This window comes from Lathyrus oleraceus, chromosome 7 (assembly GCF_024323335.1).
Source record: "Lathyrus oleraceus cultivar Zhongwan6 chromosome 7, CAAS_Psat_ZW6_1.0, whole genome shotgun sequence".
NCBI classification, from domain to species: Eukaryota; Viridiplantae; Streptophyta; class Magnoliopsida; order Fabales; family Fabaceae; genus Lathyrus; species Lathyrus oleraceus.
In genome coordinates this window covers 145,188,417-145,204,807 of record NC_066585.1, presented here as the reverse complement: position 1 = coordinate 145,204,807, position 16,391 = coordinate 145,188,417, and the positions used below count along the sequence as shown (strand labels likewise).

General features: G+C 37.8%; 2 protein-coding genes across 2 annotated transcripts in view; one reads left to right on the top strand and one right to left on the bottom strand.

The window, feature by feature from the left end:
- The window catches only part of LOC127102499 (uncharacterized), a 28,058-nt gene extending 22,476 nt beyond the window's left edge, over positions 1-5,582 (top strand). Inside the window, exon 2 of the mRNA XM_051039865.1 lies at positions 5,403-5,582. Coding sequence (XP_050895822.1) covers positions 5,403-5,582 — 180 coding nt within the window. The remainder of the gene's footprint in view (positions 1-5,402) is intronic.
- Positions 5,583-5,673: 91 nt separating this feature from the next.
- Positions 5,674-6,705, bottom strand: LOC127102498 (uncharacterized). Its single transcript, XM_051039864.1, has one exon. The coding sequence runs from the start codon at positions 6,703-6,705 to the stop codon at positions 5,674-5,676; it is 1,032 nt and encodes a 343-aa protein (XP_050895821.1).
- Between the last annotated feature and the right edge of the window lie 9,686 nt (positions 6,706-16,391).

The following is a 16,391-nucleotide window of genomic DNA, read 5'->3' as shown; positions in this document are numbered from 1 at the left end:
GGATGATGAACCAATCAAGAACAAAGCAATGTTTATGAAGAATTTTGAAGAAAAAATGAGAGAACCAAGTGAAGAAAATTTTCAGATCTGAGAATTATGATGTGTTAACCCTGTTTTCTGTTATGCTTAGCCTTATATATGCTCTGCTAATGATGTTTGTTAATCACAATTAAGCAATGCAAGTGCAATTAGTGAAAACCAAGTGTTTATGCAAATTTGCCAATGCACCTCATGCATGAGAATCCAATGGAACAGTGCACGATTCTGGTTTGAATTTCACTTGAAATGTTGTTTGGAACCAAATGCAAATGCTAGAATGTGAAACCAATGCACCATTTTCAAATTTGGAATTTCCCTCCAAAATTCAAATGAAAAGTCAAATATTTTTGTGATCAAAATGCATGGCTTATGATGCATGAATTGGATAGTGCATGTCAAGAGAGAAATGTTGCAAAAAGAACCATTCCATTTGGCCTTATGGTTTGAAAGTTATGCCTTCTTGAAGTTCAAATTCACTTGGCAATGATTGACCCATATCTTCTCAACCATACATGAGAAATTCATGATCTTGGACTTTTTGGAAATGGGAGAACAAGATCTACAACTTCCATGTTGGACAAAATTTCATTTGAAGCATTTTTGATGATGTAATCTTGAGGAGAAAACCTTTCCATTTTTGGCAATTTTGAATTACAAGTCACTTTCTATTTTTGGAAAGTTTTGTCCTGACTTTATTTTCTTTAATGTTGATGTTTGAAATGTCAAATGAGACTTGTTTGAACGTGAATGAAGTATTTCTAACCACTTCCCGCCTCCAAATCCAACAGTTGACTTTTGGTTGACTTTTTTAGTTGATAGATGACTTGGTCATGCACAGATGAATTTGAGCCTCAATCTCCTGATGAAATGGATCCAAAATGAAACCCTAGCTTTCACAAGCTCAATAAAACCATAAGATGATCCCCATCTCCACAAAGCCCCCATCTCCTTGCAAAACCCTGATTGGCATGATTCAACTGATTAGGGTTGACCAGAGGTCAAAACCCTAATCCCAAGGAACTGATCAGGCACAATGAACCTCTTGGTGATGATAAGACCATGATGATGGTGATGTACCATTTTAACCAAGATAATACCCAATCTCCTTGAGGAACCAAGAAACCCTAATTGAAGCACAAACCCTCAAATGGCTAGTAATCAATTTATGAGACCCTCAAGCTTGAATCTTTTAACCTCTTTATCTTCTGAGCAAGACTTAGGAGGATGACTTGCTTATTGTTTCCACATGATATGCCAAGATGCAATGACTAATGTCCTAAAAGATGAAATGCAATATGTTAAGCTAGTCCCAAGAGAGGAGGGCAAATTTTGAGGTGTTACAGACAAGAGAAACTTTGACATGGTCTTGCTTAGATGCGGGGATAGACACGAAGCAGGCATGCTGATGAAGGAAATTTATGAAGGATCCTTTGGTACCCATGCCAATGGACATGCAGTGGCTAAAAGGATGTTAAGAGCAGGTTACTATTGGCTAACAATGGAATCTGACTACTGTAAATATGTGAAGAAGTGCCATAAATGTCAAATTTATGCTGATAGGATTCATGTGCCTCCAACTCTTCTCAACGTTATCTCATCTCCTTGGCCTTTCTCTATGTGGGGAATTGACATGATTGGTATGATAGAACATAAAGCTTTGAACGAACATCTTTTCATTCTAGTGGCCATTGATTATTTTACCAAGTGGGTTGAAGCTGCATCGTACGCTAATGTAACCAAGCAAGTGGTGGTCCAATTTATCAAGAATCAACTAATCTGCCATTATGGTGTTCTAAGTAAGATCATTACAGATAATGGATAAAACTTGAACAACAAGATGATGAAAGAAATGTGTGCAAAATTCAAGATTGAACACCATAACTCATCTCCTTACAGACCCAAGATGAATGGGACCATTGAAGCTACGAATAAAAATATAAAAAAGATCATCCAAAAAATGGTTGTGGCTTACAAGGACTGGCATGAGATGCTCCCTTTTTTCTCTACATGGGTATCATACATCTATCCGCACTTCAGCTGAGGCAACCCCTTTCTCTCTTGTATATGGCATGGAAGCAATGCTCCCCGTGGAGGTTGAGATCTCGTAAATGAGAGTCCTGATTGAAGCAGAATTGTCTGAGGTTGAATGGTGTCAGAGTAAATTTGATTAATTGAATTTAATTGAAGAAAAGAGATGATGTCTTTATGCCATGGTCAGTTGTATCAATAAAGGATGAAGAAAGCTTTTGATAAGAAGGTTCGACCTCGTGTGTTCAGGGAAGGAGACCTCGTACTCAAGAAGATATTGTATTTCATTACTGGTTCTAGGGGCAAGTGGACTTCTAATTATGAAGGACAATTTTTTGTTAAGAGGGCCTTCTCGGGCGGTGCTTTAATCCTTACGACCATGGATGACGAGGAGCTTATTAGTCTTGTAAACTCCGATGTAGTCAAGAAATAGTTTGCCTAAGAAATATAAAAGAACAACTCGCTAAGTTGAAAACCCGAAAGGAAAGCTTAGGAAAAAAAGAGCGTCTCGGTGGGCCTAAAACCCGAAAGGGCGATCCAGGCAAAAGTTGGAGACATAAACAGAAAATGATTATCCTGGTAGATTGACACCCGCAAGGGGCAATCTAGGAAAAAGTTAGGGATTATGGAAAGCAACTGCATCAGGCCAGACTTGATCAACTTAAAGCGACCTCTCCCATCAAAGTTTTCTCAATTAAATTACTCTCTCCAGAAGCTCGGACACAATGGATTTCAAAGTTGATAGGGAGAATAGTAGCCATTGTATTTTAATGTAGCCTTTTATTGTATTTACCATTTTTCATCTTTTTAAATTATCTATGGAGTCCCGCCATTTGCGGACTACCATTGCTTCAATAAAATTTGAGATTTTATCAATTTGTTTACAACTTTGTTGTTTGAATGGATGAACCCATTGCCTACGTATCATCACAAAGGAGGATCAAAATCTCGTAGTTCATGGTAAAAGTTTCAAAGATTGGTGAATTGATTTTAATCAAAAGCCTTGAGGTCTTTTGTTATCAAAGGGGGAAAACTCAACCTAAACCAACAATCCACCATGTGAGGAAGGCTTCAACATGCTAGTGAGGGGGTAACCCTATAATAAGCATGGAAGGCTTATAATCAAACACTAAGGACGAGGTGAGATTTACATCAACCACTATGATAACTCAAACCTATGACTAATGTTTTTGAAAAGAGCTTAACAAGTGGCCATTGGAACCACAAAACAACTTGAAATGGGTTATATTTACAAGTTAAATTTATTTACAAAATGAGGTCAAAGTTGGATTAAAGTTTATTTACAATGAGTATTTATGAAAATGGTTTTGAAAAGTCAAAGGCATAAGGCCTAGGTTTCTAATTTGAAATAAAGTCAAAGTTTTGAAAATGATTTTTGGCTTGGTTAGAGGGGGGAGAGGAGAGAAAGGCTATTCCTAAAGCATACAAAGATAAAAGGGGAGAGATAACCCTTGGAGTTCATTTTCTTGGAGTCATAGAGATGACTCAAGATGATCATTTCCTTTGGATTTAGCACACAAATCAAGCAATCAATAACTTGAACTCAAGCCCCTAGGATCTCCATTTGGCTTGGCTCTTAACTTGGCTACTCATGGAAATGGTCCTCTTTTCCCAATCTTAAGATGAGATTCCTATTGAAGGTGAGAAAAACAAGAAAGGGGGGTTTGAATTGTTTTAGAAATTAAAAGCTTTTTGAAAAATAAGAACAAACAGAATTTTATAATGGTTCGCTTATAACACAAAGCTACTCCAGTCCACCCGACCAAGGTGATTTGCCTTCAAAAAGGACTTAATCCACTAATCTTGAAAGATTAATACAACTAAACGTCTAAGAGAATGATCTCTTAGTCCTCTCAAGTATACAGACTACGCAGAGTCACTTGAGGAACAAAAGCAGTTTAAGCAAAATAATTTTTTAATAGAAGGTGCTTCTAAGAGTAAGCAAGTATTACAGCAGAATATTTAAGCAAGAGTGTTCACGTATGAGCAACACCTCGTGAAAAACTAAGAGAGAATGTGAATGATTTTTCTGTGCGTTGTTGTGTGTCTCTCAATGAGGTAGGTTGTCCTTTATATAGAAGTGAGAAGGACCGTTGGAGTGATGACAAAATATTGGTCTTTGATAAGCATTCAATGTCATTACTTCTGTGTTTCTTGCCATAACCAATTTGTCTCCCTGAATAACTTCTTTCTTAAAATACTTCATTTCCATATTGAGAATTTCTTTTCATTACTCTTCCTGTATTTGGTGAATCTTCATCAGAGTTTTTGTTGTCTCGGAGTCATACGTCAGAAGGAGATTATGTTGAAGTTACATCAGAGCTTCTCAGAGTACTAGTCTTCTAGATCATCAGAACTAAGACCAGTGGATGTTTAGAGCTTCTGGTTCTTTATATTGTCTTGATTTGCTCAGATTCAGAACTTCTTGGGCGCAATTCTTCCTCAGATGCGTCTGATCTTCTAGTACCTTGTATCTGATCAAAGTTTGTATCTGATAAAATGATCAGAGTCCTGCACACTTAGAAAAATTTCGTTAGGGTTCCTTTTTTTGTTTCATCCTTTGTTATCATCAAAATCCTGGAATTCTATTGTAGAGCTAATTTTGTTCTTACAATCTCCCCCTTTTTGATGATGACAAAACAATCTTAATTTAGAGATGAAACATTTTTAGATGAGAGTTTTAGATCAGAGAGAAGTGAGCTCCCCCTGAGATAAGTCTGGGAGTTCAGAAGTTCTTACCGGAGCTTCCATGATATGATGTTTCTAGATGCTCTTCTGCAAATATCTAAGTTAAAAGGATTAGAAACAATGTTTGCAGAGTACTGATAGGAGTTAGATATGTTTTCATCAGAGTTGTATTTAGTTCTCCCCCTTTTTGTCAGAATAAAAAAGACTTAGTAAAATGAAAGGAAAATATATATATATATATATATATATATATATATAATATATATATATATATATATATATATATATATATATATATATTCACAGATGCTAGAAACACAGACAACAAACATCAGCTAGAGAACATAAAGCAAAAAAGAACAGATAAAACAGAAAGCAACAAGCAAATCAGAGCAAAAGAACACATAAACAAGTCCTAGGTGCCTAAGGGTTTGGAGGTGGAGGCATCCTCTGGAGCAGCTGGGTCAGCAGATTCTGAATGTTGACATTAACTGAATCCTGTTGATCCAATCTGGCTCGGACTTCCTTCTGCTCTTTCTGAAGATCTTCAAGTGTCTTTAGAACCAGAGGGACAAAGGTGGAGGACTCCCCATGAGTCAGAGCATCCGGTTCTACCCTTGTGGCAGACTCTTCAGCAAGGCGGGCTTCAGCTTCAGCGGCAGCTTTGGCTTCTGCTTCAGCAGCAGCAGCTAGAGTTTTGGCTTCAGCTTCCTTTATCCTTTGCAGTTCTTCTTGCCTGGCTTTCTCTTCTGCTTCCTTCCGGGCTCGCTCCTCAGCTTCTCTGGCTAGGCGCTCCTGTAATCTGATCTCAGCGTCTCTGATGAAGTCGTTGCTGACTTGCTCAGAGAGGCCCTTCAGCTTGAAGGCTTCAGCGGTCATCCAACCAATCACTCTGTTCTAGTGTGTCCTTATAGCTGAAGGATCATCATTGATGCCAGAGTTGATGGTCAGAGACTTGACCTTGTTAACTGAGGCTTCTGCAAACACCATTATTGCTTCCTCAAGGGTTGGAAGGGTGTTTTCAGGTTCAGAGGCTAGGGGTGGAGAAGTGGGAGGGCTTGGGTTGAGTGTGGGAGTTTGTGGTTCAGCGGATGTAGTTGGTGGGGGTATGTCAGAGTTGGATGGTTGTGGTTCAGCGTGGATTGTTTCAGATGATGGAGGGTCAGAGGTGGTTGTGTTTGGTTCTTCTGTGGGTGATGAAGTGACCTTTGGTTCAGGTGTGGGTTGTGTTGGCTGTTGTGAGGCCAGAGCACGAGTTTGGAGCTGGGCCAGAGTTGGAGAGGGAGGGTCAGATGGTTCAGTATCTGTGGAAATGTTGTAGTAAGGGGGTGATTCTGGAGAAGAAGATGAAGAGGGTGAAGTGGTTTTGTTCAGCATTTCTGCTTCTGAAACAGGCAAGGTTGTGGTGGCAAGGTTGAATTTCTGAGATGGATGGTTAGATGGTCTAGTGGTTGAGGGAGAAGTTTCTGAACTTGTATAGATGGGGGTTGGTTGAGGGATAGAGGAAGCAATATGATGAAGTTGTACAGAAGGAGCAAGAGAAATAGACTTACCAGAAGATCCAGTCAGAGGTACTGGAGGTCTTGATCCGGAGGATTCTCCTAGCTTTGCTTTCTTCGTTTGCTTTGCCTTCTCAGAGGGTCCTCGTGGTCGCTTCATGAAGTTTGGAGGCTCATCTGGAAGCTGGCTTATGTTGAAGCCTGAGATATCTACCCCTTGTTTTCGCAGATCATCTAAGTAGTACAGGATTTCCTTTGCAGGGTCGATCTTTGAGAACAGATAAAGTCCATGTGGGATCTTCCTCTGATCTTTGAGAGCATCCCAGGAGGTTTCCAGAGTGGGTTTGACTTTTACTTGATCCAGAATCCCCATGCTCTTCAGATTGCGGGCTTTCAGAGCTCTTCCAGTGTCGATCATCACGTCGTCCATGAGTCTGAAGGTAATCAGATGATCTACAAGACCGCTTTCAATCAGAACGTCAGATACCAGTCTCCCCAGAGGGATGTAGTTTCTGGGCTTCATGTTGTTTCTTGTATCTCGTACAGAGTCTCTGAGGTACTTGAAGAGGAGTGCTGGAAGGCAGAGCTTCAGACCCTTGTGGATGCAGTATATGATGCACTTTTGGTCTGTATTGATATAGTCTGAGGAGTTTGAAATTGGGCGATGATGGATGGTGCCCAAAATGATCTTCAGCCAGACCCGGAGGTTCTGATGTAGCTCCTTTTTCTTGGAGTGGTTGCCTTCAGCGTTCTGTTTGAAGATAGTTGGATTAATCTCATGGGACATATATTTTGCCCTAGGATTAATGTTGTAGATCCTTCTTCCTCCATCTTTCTCCATGCTCAGAAGAGCAGCAATGGACTTCTCAGTGATCACCATTTTGACTCCCAGAACATAGGAGACGATGTAGTGATCGTCAGCGTCAGCGAATCTCCAGAATTCCTTAACAAGGTTTGTGTAAACTGGACCATATAGACGTTGGAAGTTGTTTCCCCAACCTTGATTCTTCAGTTCTTCAGTGAGGTCAATACCATTTCTTTGCATATTTTCAAAGTCCACCAAAGATTCACATAAGACTTCCAGTTTCTCAAACGGTGTTGCAAGGTTGATATGTGGCTCGCGATCAAGAATGTAAGGCTCTTTGTAGATGGGGGTTGAGACGACACCGGTAACTGCTGGGTTTTGGTTGCTTGAACTTGGAGTTTGTTCGTTAGAATCCATCTGTTGAGAGAAGTTGTATACTGATTGTTGTTAGGAATCCATGAATGTTGTTGAAAGTTGAGTTGAAGGTTGAAGAACTTGAGATTCTGCAGGAATGCCTTGAGGGAGAAAAGAACTTGCAGAGGGTTAAAAGTTTTTGTGAGAGTGAAAAGTGTGCAATGTGTGAAGAGAAGAGTTTAAATACCCAAATTAGGGCGCATGCAAAACGACACACAAAATAGAGTTTAGCACAAAAACCAAGTATGCACGTTAGAGGGAAAATGATTACAGCTCATAAATGATGTCTAATCCCAACAGTCAGTACACTGCTCGAGGAGATCTCAAGAGACTGTTCCTTGATTACTGCTAGACAGCTGTCTAGAAGTTCCAAGGTCAGACGCAAAGTACTCCACGTGTTTGCTCTATCTGATCTTCAGGAATACCAAAGGATTGGTTCCTGGAGATTTCTAACTCAGACGACTTCTAACTTGGTAGGAGTATCAGAGTCAGAGGCAGAATCCATTTTGTTTACATCAGAATCTTATTTTACAAACTCAGAGGCACATTTTATTCAGGGCAATTTTGAATGTTCAGATTCTTTAAGATAAAAAGAAATCTATCTTCAACTAGGGGTTTGGTAAAGATGTCAGCCCATTGATGGTCTGTATCAATGAATTTCAACATTACTATCCCTTTCTGAACATAGTCTCTAATGAAATGGTGTTTTATTTCTATGTGCTTAGCTCTGGAGTGTAAAACAGGATTCTTGCTTAAACATATGGCTACAGTATTGTCACAGAAGATAGGAATGTTACTCTCAAAGATTTGAAGATCCTCTAATTGATTCTTCATCCAGAGCATCTGGGTAGAGCACAGTGATGCTTAAATGTATTCCGCTTCTGCAATGGACAAGGCTATGGTAGATTGTCTTTTGTTGGCCCATGATATCAGATTCTTTCCCAAGAGCTGACAGTTTCCAGATGTACTTTTTCGTTCCATTCTGTCTCCTGCGTAGTCTGCATCACAAAAACCAGAAAGTCTATACTCTGATGTTTTCTCATACATCAGGCCCAGGTTAAGAGTTCCTTTCAGATATCTGAGAATTTTCTTAACTGCTGTTAAATGAGATTCTCTAGGATCTGATTGGAATCTGGCACAGAGACAAACACTAAATAGAATATCAGGACGAGTAGCAGTCAGATAGAGAAGGGAGCCTATCATACCACGATAGAGCTTCTGACAAACCTTTTTACTGACTTCTTCTTTTTCAAGAATGCAAGTTGGATGCATGGGTGTCTTTGCAGGTTTGCATTCAGCCATTTCAAATTTCTTCAGAATGTCTTTTATGTATTTACTTTGATGAACGTAGGTGACTTATGAAGCTTGATTAATCTGAATTCCTAGAAAGAACTTTAGTTCTTGCATTAAGCTCATTTCGAATTCTGCCTGCATTAGCTCAGAGAATTCTTGACATACAGAGGCGTTAGCTGAACCAAAAATGATATCATCAACGTATATCTGGCATATCATGAGGTCATTATTAATGTTTTTACAGAAGAGTGTAGAGTCAACTTTTCCTCTAATAAAATCATGTTCCAGAAAAAAATTACTTAATCTTTCATACCAATCTCTGGGAGCTTGTTTTAGTCCATATAAAGATTTCTTAAGTTTAAAAACATGTTCTGGACAATTAGAGTTTTCAAAACCTGGAGGTTGGTTGACATACACTTCTTTTGATATATAACCATTAAGGAATGCGCTCTTGACATCCATTTGATACAGTTTGATAGAATGATTTATAGCGAATGAGACAAGTAAGCGAATAGATTCTAACCTGGCGACTGGGGCAAAGGTTTCATTGTAGTTAATGCCTTCTTGTTGACTGTAACCTTGAGCCACCAGTCGAGCTTTGTTTCTGACAACTTCTCCTTTCTCATTCAGCTTGTTTCTGAACACCCATCTGGTTCCGATAATGTGAGTGCCTTTAGGTTTAGGAACAAGATCCCAGACATCGTTCTTTGTGAATTGATCTAGCTCTTCTTGCATGGCTAGAACCCAGTCGCTATCTTGAAGTGCCTCATCACAGGAAGTAGGCTCAATCAGAGATAGTAGTCCCAGAGGAGTTTCTTCAGGTGTCTTGAAGGTAGACCTATTTCGGATATGTTCATCCTTGTTTCCCAGAATCAACTCTTCAGATATGTTGAGGCGACTTTTAGCTTTCTTTGGGATTGTTGGGGATTTAGTTCCTTCTGAGGTTTGAGTGGCAGTTGCTTCAATAGCTTTAATCTTCTCGTCAGAACCTGCAAGAATAATCTCCAGATATGCAAGTTTCTCAACTAGCTTTGACTTTTCAGGGTCAAGCTTATCATCAAATCTGACATGAATTGATTCTTCCACAATTTTGGTTTCTGTATGGTATACTCTGTAGCCTTTAGAGCGTTCTGAGTATCCTAACATAATACCTTTTTGTTCTTTGGAATCAAACTTGTTCAGATGTTCTTTAGTATTTAGAATAAAACAGGAACATCCAAAAGGATGAAAATAAGAAATGTTGGGTTTTCTTCCTTTACACAGTTCATAGGGAGTCTTCTCCAGAATAGGTCTTATGGAGATTTTATTCTGAATATAACACGTTATATTTACAGCTTCAGCCCAAAAGTGCTTAGCCACATTTGTTTCATTGATCATGGTTCTGGCCATCTCTTGGAGTGTCCTATTCTTCCTTTCTACAACTCCATTTTGTTGTGGAGTTCTAGGGCAGGAGAAATCATGGGATATTCCAATAGAGTCAAATAATTCCTCAAAAAATTTATTTTCAAATTCCGCACCATGATCACTTTTGACTCTGATGATTTTAGAGTCAAATTCGTTTTGCACTTTGGAACAGAAGTTAGTGAATACAGAGTGAGACTCACTCTTGTGCTTTAAGAATTTTACCCATGTCCAGCGACTAAAATCATCAACAATGACTAGTCCATATTTCTTTCCATTGACTGATGCTATTTTCACAGGACCAAATAAATGAATGTGAAGAAGTTCCAGAGGCTTAGAGGTAGAAACAATGTTTTTCTTTTTAAAAGATGATTTTGAAAATTTTCCTTTCTGACATGCTTCACATAGAGCATCTGAAGAAAACTTCAGTTTAGGTAGACCTCTGACTAACTCCAGTTTATTTAGCTGAGATAACTTTCTCATGCTAATGTGGCCCAAGCGTCTATGCCATACCCATTTCTCTTCGTGAACAGACATCAAACATTTTACATTTTGTTCTTTTAAATCCGAAAGATTTATTTTATAAATATTGTTTTTCCTCTTGCCAGTGAATAGGACAGAACCATTGTTTTGATTTATGGCTTTACATGTTTTTTGATTACCGTTATCACTTAATTGACTTATTGATAACAGATTATTCATTAATCCTTCTACATATAAAACATCAGATATAGAGGGAAGAGTACCATTACCAATAGTTCCGGAGCCTCTGATCCTTCCTTACTGATCTCCTCTGAAACCTACGAATCCAGCGTCTTTAAGTTCCAGGTTTTGGAACATATACTTTCTTCCCGTCATGTGTCGCGAGCATCCAGAGTCCAGGTACCATGACTGGTGTTTTAACTCTGCTGCATAAGATATCTACAACATAAACAATCTTATCCTTTGGTACCCAGAATCTTTTGGGTCCTTTGTGATTAGTTTTCCCAGAGTTTCTTAACACTTTGGGTTTTCTAGCATTATTAAATTGTTGTGCTTGTGTATGTGTATAGTGATAGGAAAATGGAGATTTAGGTTGGTCATTAGTAGAAGTTTTATCTTCACTAGGATCATACCCAATTCCTCTTCTATTTGTTCTGACTGACCCCATAAATCATGGATGCCATTCTGCTCCTCTCTATCCCATTTTTTCAGAAACTTTTGAAAAGATTTTTCATATTCATAAATTATTGTGTTTGAAGTTTGTGGAGCTTGAGATAATGCTTCTTTAAGTTTTGAACAATTTTTCTTTGTTGAATCTCTTTCTAATATCAAGGTTCTGTTTTCATCTTTAAGTTCTAAAATTGTTATCTCAAGTTTTCCACATTCTTCTAGTGTTTCTTCAAGCACACCTTTTACAGCTTTAAATTTTCGTTTGAGTTTCTGATATGAGTTTAGAGTTTCAGATAGGCATGATTCTAGGTCAGATCGAGAAAGTTCAGAAAATACCTCTTCAGATTCAGATTCTTCATCTGAAGTATTCTTGGATGTGGTAGCCATGAGTGCCATATTTGCCTGTTCATCAGAGTCTGATTCTGATGAGTCAGATTCACTGTCGTCCCAGGTAGCCATCAGTCCCTTTTTGGTTTTGAAGGAATTTTTCTTGAAGTTCTCTTTTCTGGAAAGGTCTTTCTTCAACTTGGGACATTCGTTTCTGTAGTGACCTGTTTCCTTACATTCATAACACGTAACATCTTTGTTAGATTTACCTTTTGAGGTTGATTCTGATCGATCTGCTTTGGATCTTGGTTTTCTGAAGTTATTATTCCTTTTTCTCCAGAGTTGTTTTACTCTTCTGGTTAGAAGGGATAATTCTTCCTCATCGTCAGAATCTTCCTTTTCAGAGTCATCAACGTCTTCTTCTTCGGCCTGGAAGGCTTTGTTTCTATCAGACTTGCGCCTTTTAGATCTGGACTTTAGTGCTACAGACTTGATCTTCTTCTGAGGCTCATCTTCCTCCAGTTTTATCTCATGACTTCTGAGTGAACTGACAAGTTCTTCAAGGTTGATGTTGTTCAGATCCTTTGATAGCTTTAAAGCTGTGACCATGGGTCTCCACTTCTTTGGCAAGCTTCTGACTATCTTTTTGACATGGTCCGCAGTTGTGTATCCTTTATCTAGCACCTTGAGAACTGTAATTAGAGTTTGAAATCTAGAAAACATTACCTCTACAACTTCATCATCCTCTATTTTGAAGGCTTCATATTTCTGGATTAGAGCCAGAGCCTTTGTTTCTTTGACCTGAGAGTTTCCTTCATGAGTCATCCTCAGGGAGTCGAGTATTTCTTTAGCTGTTTCCCTGTTGGTGATTTTTTCATACTCATTGTAGGATATGGCATTGAGAAGTATCATTCTGGCTTTGTGATGATTCTTGAATTCGCGCTTCTGATCATCTGTCATTTTGCTTCTGGGAATAACAACTGCAACATCTGTTACAGGAGGTATGTATCCAACTATGACAATGTCCCAGAGATCAGCGTTGTAGCCCAGAAAGAAACTTTCAATTCTATCTTTCCAGTAATCAAATTTCTCTCCATCAAAGACTGGAGGCATAGCGTTGTAACTATCTCTTTCATTGGTGTTGGCCATAGTTTTTCTCGTTCTGGATCTCTCTACACTGTTAAGTGTTTGATTAGAAAATCAATAACAGAGCCGAAGCTCTGATACCAACTGAAGGTGAGAAAAACAAGAAATGGGGGGTTTGAATTGTTTTAGAAATTAAAAGCTTTTTCAAAAATAAGAACACACAGAATTTTATACTGGTTCGCTTATAACACAAAGCTACTCCAGTCCACCCGACCAAGGTGATTTCTCCTTCAAAAAGGACTTAATCCACTAATCTTGAAAGATTAATACAACCAAACGTCTAAGAGAATGATCTCTTAGTCCTCTCAAGTATACAGACTACGCAGAGTCACTTGAGGAACAAAAGCAGTTTAAGCAAAATAAATTTGTAATAGAAGGTGCTTCTAAGAGTAAGCAAGTATTGCAACAGAATATTTAAGCAAGAGTTTTCACGTATGAGCAGCAGCTCGTGAAAAACTGAGAGAGAATGTGAATGATTTTTCTGTGTGTTGTTGTGTGTCTCTCAATGAGGTAGGTTGTCCTTTATATAGAAGTGAGAAGGACCGTTGGAGTGATGACAGAATATTAGTCTTTGATGAGCATTCAATGTCATTACTTCTGTGTTTCTTGCCATAACCAATTTGTCTCCCTGAATAACTTCTTTCTTAAAATACTTCATTTCCATATTGAGAATTTCTTTACGTTACTCTTTCTGTATTTGGTGAATCTTCATCAGAGTTTTTGTTGTCTCGGAGTCATACGTCAGAAGGAGATTATGTTGAAGTTACATCAGAGCTTCTCAGAGTACTAGTCTTCTAGATCATTGGAACTAAGACCAGTGGATGTTTAGAGTTTCTGGTTCTTTCTACTGTCTTGCTTTGCTCAGATTCAGAACTTCTTGGGCGCACTTCTTCCTCAAATGCGTCTGATCTTCTAGTACCTTGTATCTGATCAAAGTTTGTATCTGATAAAATGATCAGAGTCCTTTGTTTCTGTTCAGAGTCCTGCACACTTAGAAAATTTTTGTTAGGGTGCCATTTTTGGTTTCATCCTTTGTTATCATCAAAATCCTGGAATTCTATTGTAGAGCTAATTTTGTTCTTACACCTATCACACAAAAGCACACATTAACAAGCTCACAACATAATAAAGGGAATGGACAAAGAATAAGTTTGAGGAGAAGTCCTTTGAGGTCAACTTTGAATTTTAGCATTCTAAAGGCATGAGACCTAGTTGCTCTTCAGCACATTTTGCATTCTAAAGGCATGAGGCCTAGTTGCTCTTGAACTCCTTTAAGCATGGGTGAATCCTAATTCTAAGTCCTTTCTCCTTTTGTATTTTTGTTCACATCAAAACAAACACAAAAACAACACAAAATAGCAATATATTTATATACAATAATGAGCTCAAATGAGCAAAAGAAAAATGACATAAGCATAAAATATGTGCTCAAGTGAGCAAAAATGAAAATCAAGATGAATAATGAGCAAGAAATAAATGACATCAAAAGTAAATAATAAGAATTTAAAAGCTCAAAGTAAACTTAATAGTTAGTAGAGTTATGTTAGCTTGTCATAAGACAATGTAGCACTATGTTAAGCAATCGTAATTGGACTAATATAGTAGCCACACCTATCTGAGGTCGGTCAATAAGAATGTAGGCAAAGAACACAAGTTAGAGGTCATGACTAGTAAGCCAAGCTCCATAAACTTGCCATGCAAAACAAAAGGGGAAGGCCCTTGTATTGACTTTTGGTTATTTGCTTGACCAAGAAGTAACCTATCTTTGACACAAAATAACTCACTTGATCATGAATCAAGTTGAGTTTGGTTGGGATCAAAGAAGGTTAAACTTCTCTTTGTCAAGACCAACCTCAACACTTTAACTCATTGGCCATTGAGGGAAAGAAAAGGATGAAGATGAAAGGGAGGGGGTAAGAAGACAACAACCAATCCCAATTGATCAAGGGATAACTCATCCTTGATCAAATTCATTCATTTCTCTAGGTGATGATCCTTAAGGATTCTCAAACCACAAGATCAAATGAATTTGATCAAAGTTGAGTCAATTCAACCTTGATCAACACCAAACATAAGAGAAATGAATATAACAAGTCAAGAAGTCAATAATATTTTTTTGGTAATTTTTGAATTAAAAGAAAATACAAATAAAAAACAAACAAGTTGAACCTCAAATTCAAGTCAAAGCAATTTCAATAAGTCTAATTAAATTTTCATAGGTTCAACATAGTCAAACAAACTTTGACTAATTTTCTCTCAAATTTTTAAAACCAGAAAGCAATTAAAATCAATTAAAATCAACCAAAAATAGCATATTATGAATTAAAATCTCAAATAATCTCAAAACAATCAAGAAATTGTTGAGACTATTTTTCATTGAGTTATCATGATACGTGGATGCTATGAAAATATTTTTGTATTTTTCTAAAGTCAGAAAGCATTTTAAAATGAATTAAAATCATTAAAAACCAAATAATTCATCAAAAATATCAAATGAGGTCACAAAAATAATTAAAAATCATAATATGAAACTAGATTTTTCAAGAAAATTTTTGAAGTTGGTCTCATATTTTTCTGACCTCATATGAATTTTTTATGAATTATTGAAAATAGAATGAATTAAAAGAAAATAAATATAAAAATGAAATAAGCGAAAAACGCTGAGCCACCAGATCCATTTCATTAATTGACGTGGCATGTTACAAGGCCTGGATCTACGGATGCATGGTGTACTCAAGTCAACAGCGAAACACAATGAATTAAAAAAAGTAATTGGAATAGATGCACGAGATTAGATCGCGAGGGAGAGATCCAATGGGTGGGATCAACACACGTGGTGGTGGTGGTGGAAACCACCATCTTCTCCGATCAACCAAAAGAGAATCCGGCCAGAATTGCAGGAAAATGAATCTCATCAAAAATGAAAAACAAGGGCATGGAAATGAAGCTCATGTGATGTAGATCATCATTGTACCATTATATTCCTCTCATTCTTCCTATATTAAGAGAAAGATGAAGGAGAAAATTATGGTGTCCACACGGATTGATCTTGAAATGGAAAATTGAATGCACCAAAAGCTTGCCTCAAGTATGAGGACTTCAGAGAACCACAAAAACACAAGAATACTACATTGAATCGTGAGTTTCAGATCCAAACAGTTTGAGCTTATACCTTCAAAATGGTGAGTTTTTGGCCACAAATTCTATAAGTTTTTTGCTCCTTTTTGATCTTTGAATATAGGGAAGATGATTGGCTAAGGAATGTAGCTTTGAAACTCAACTAATGTTGCTGAATTTCAAGCTCGAAAATATTGAAAAATGGGGAATGATTCCTTTGGTTAGGGTTGTGGTTTCAGTTCAGCAGCATGTGGGATCTCCAAAAGGTTATGAAATGAAGGAGAGGAAGCCCTTATTTATAGGTAAATGCATCCGATCATCACACTTTGCTCATGTGAATGGGAATTACAAATTTGAATGCATGGGCCTTTGTGGACGTGTGAGAGGCCCATGAATGGTTGAAGGGACATGCTGAGCTCATATGGAAAGCATGTGGTCATGCACATGGAATGGAAAAGGCT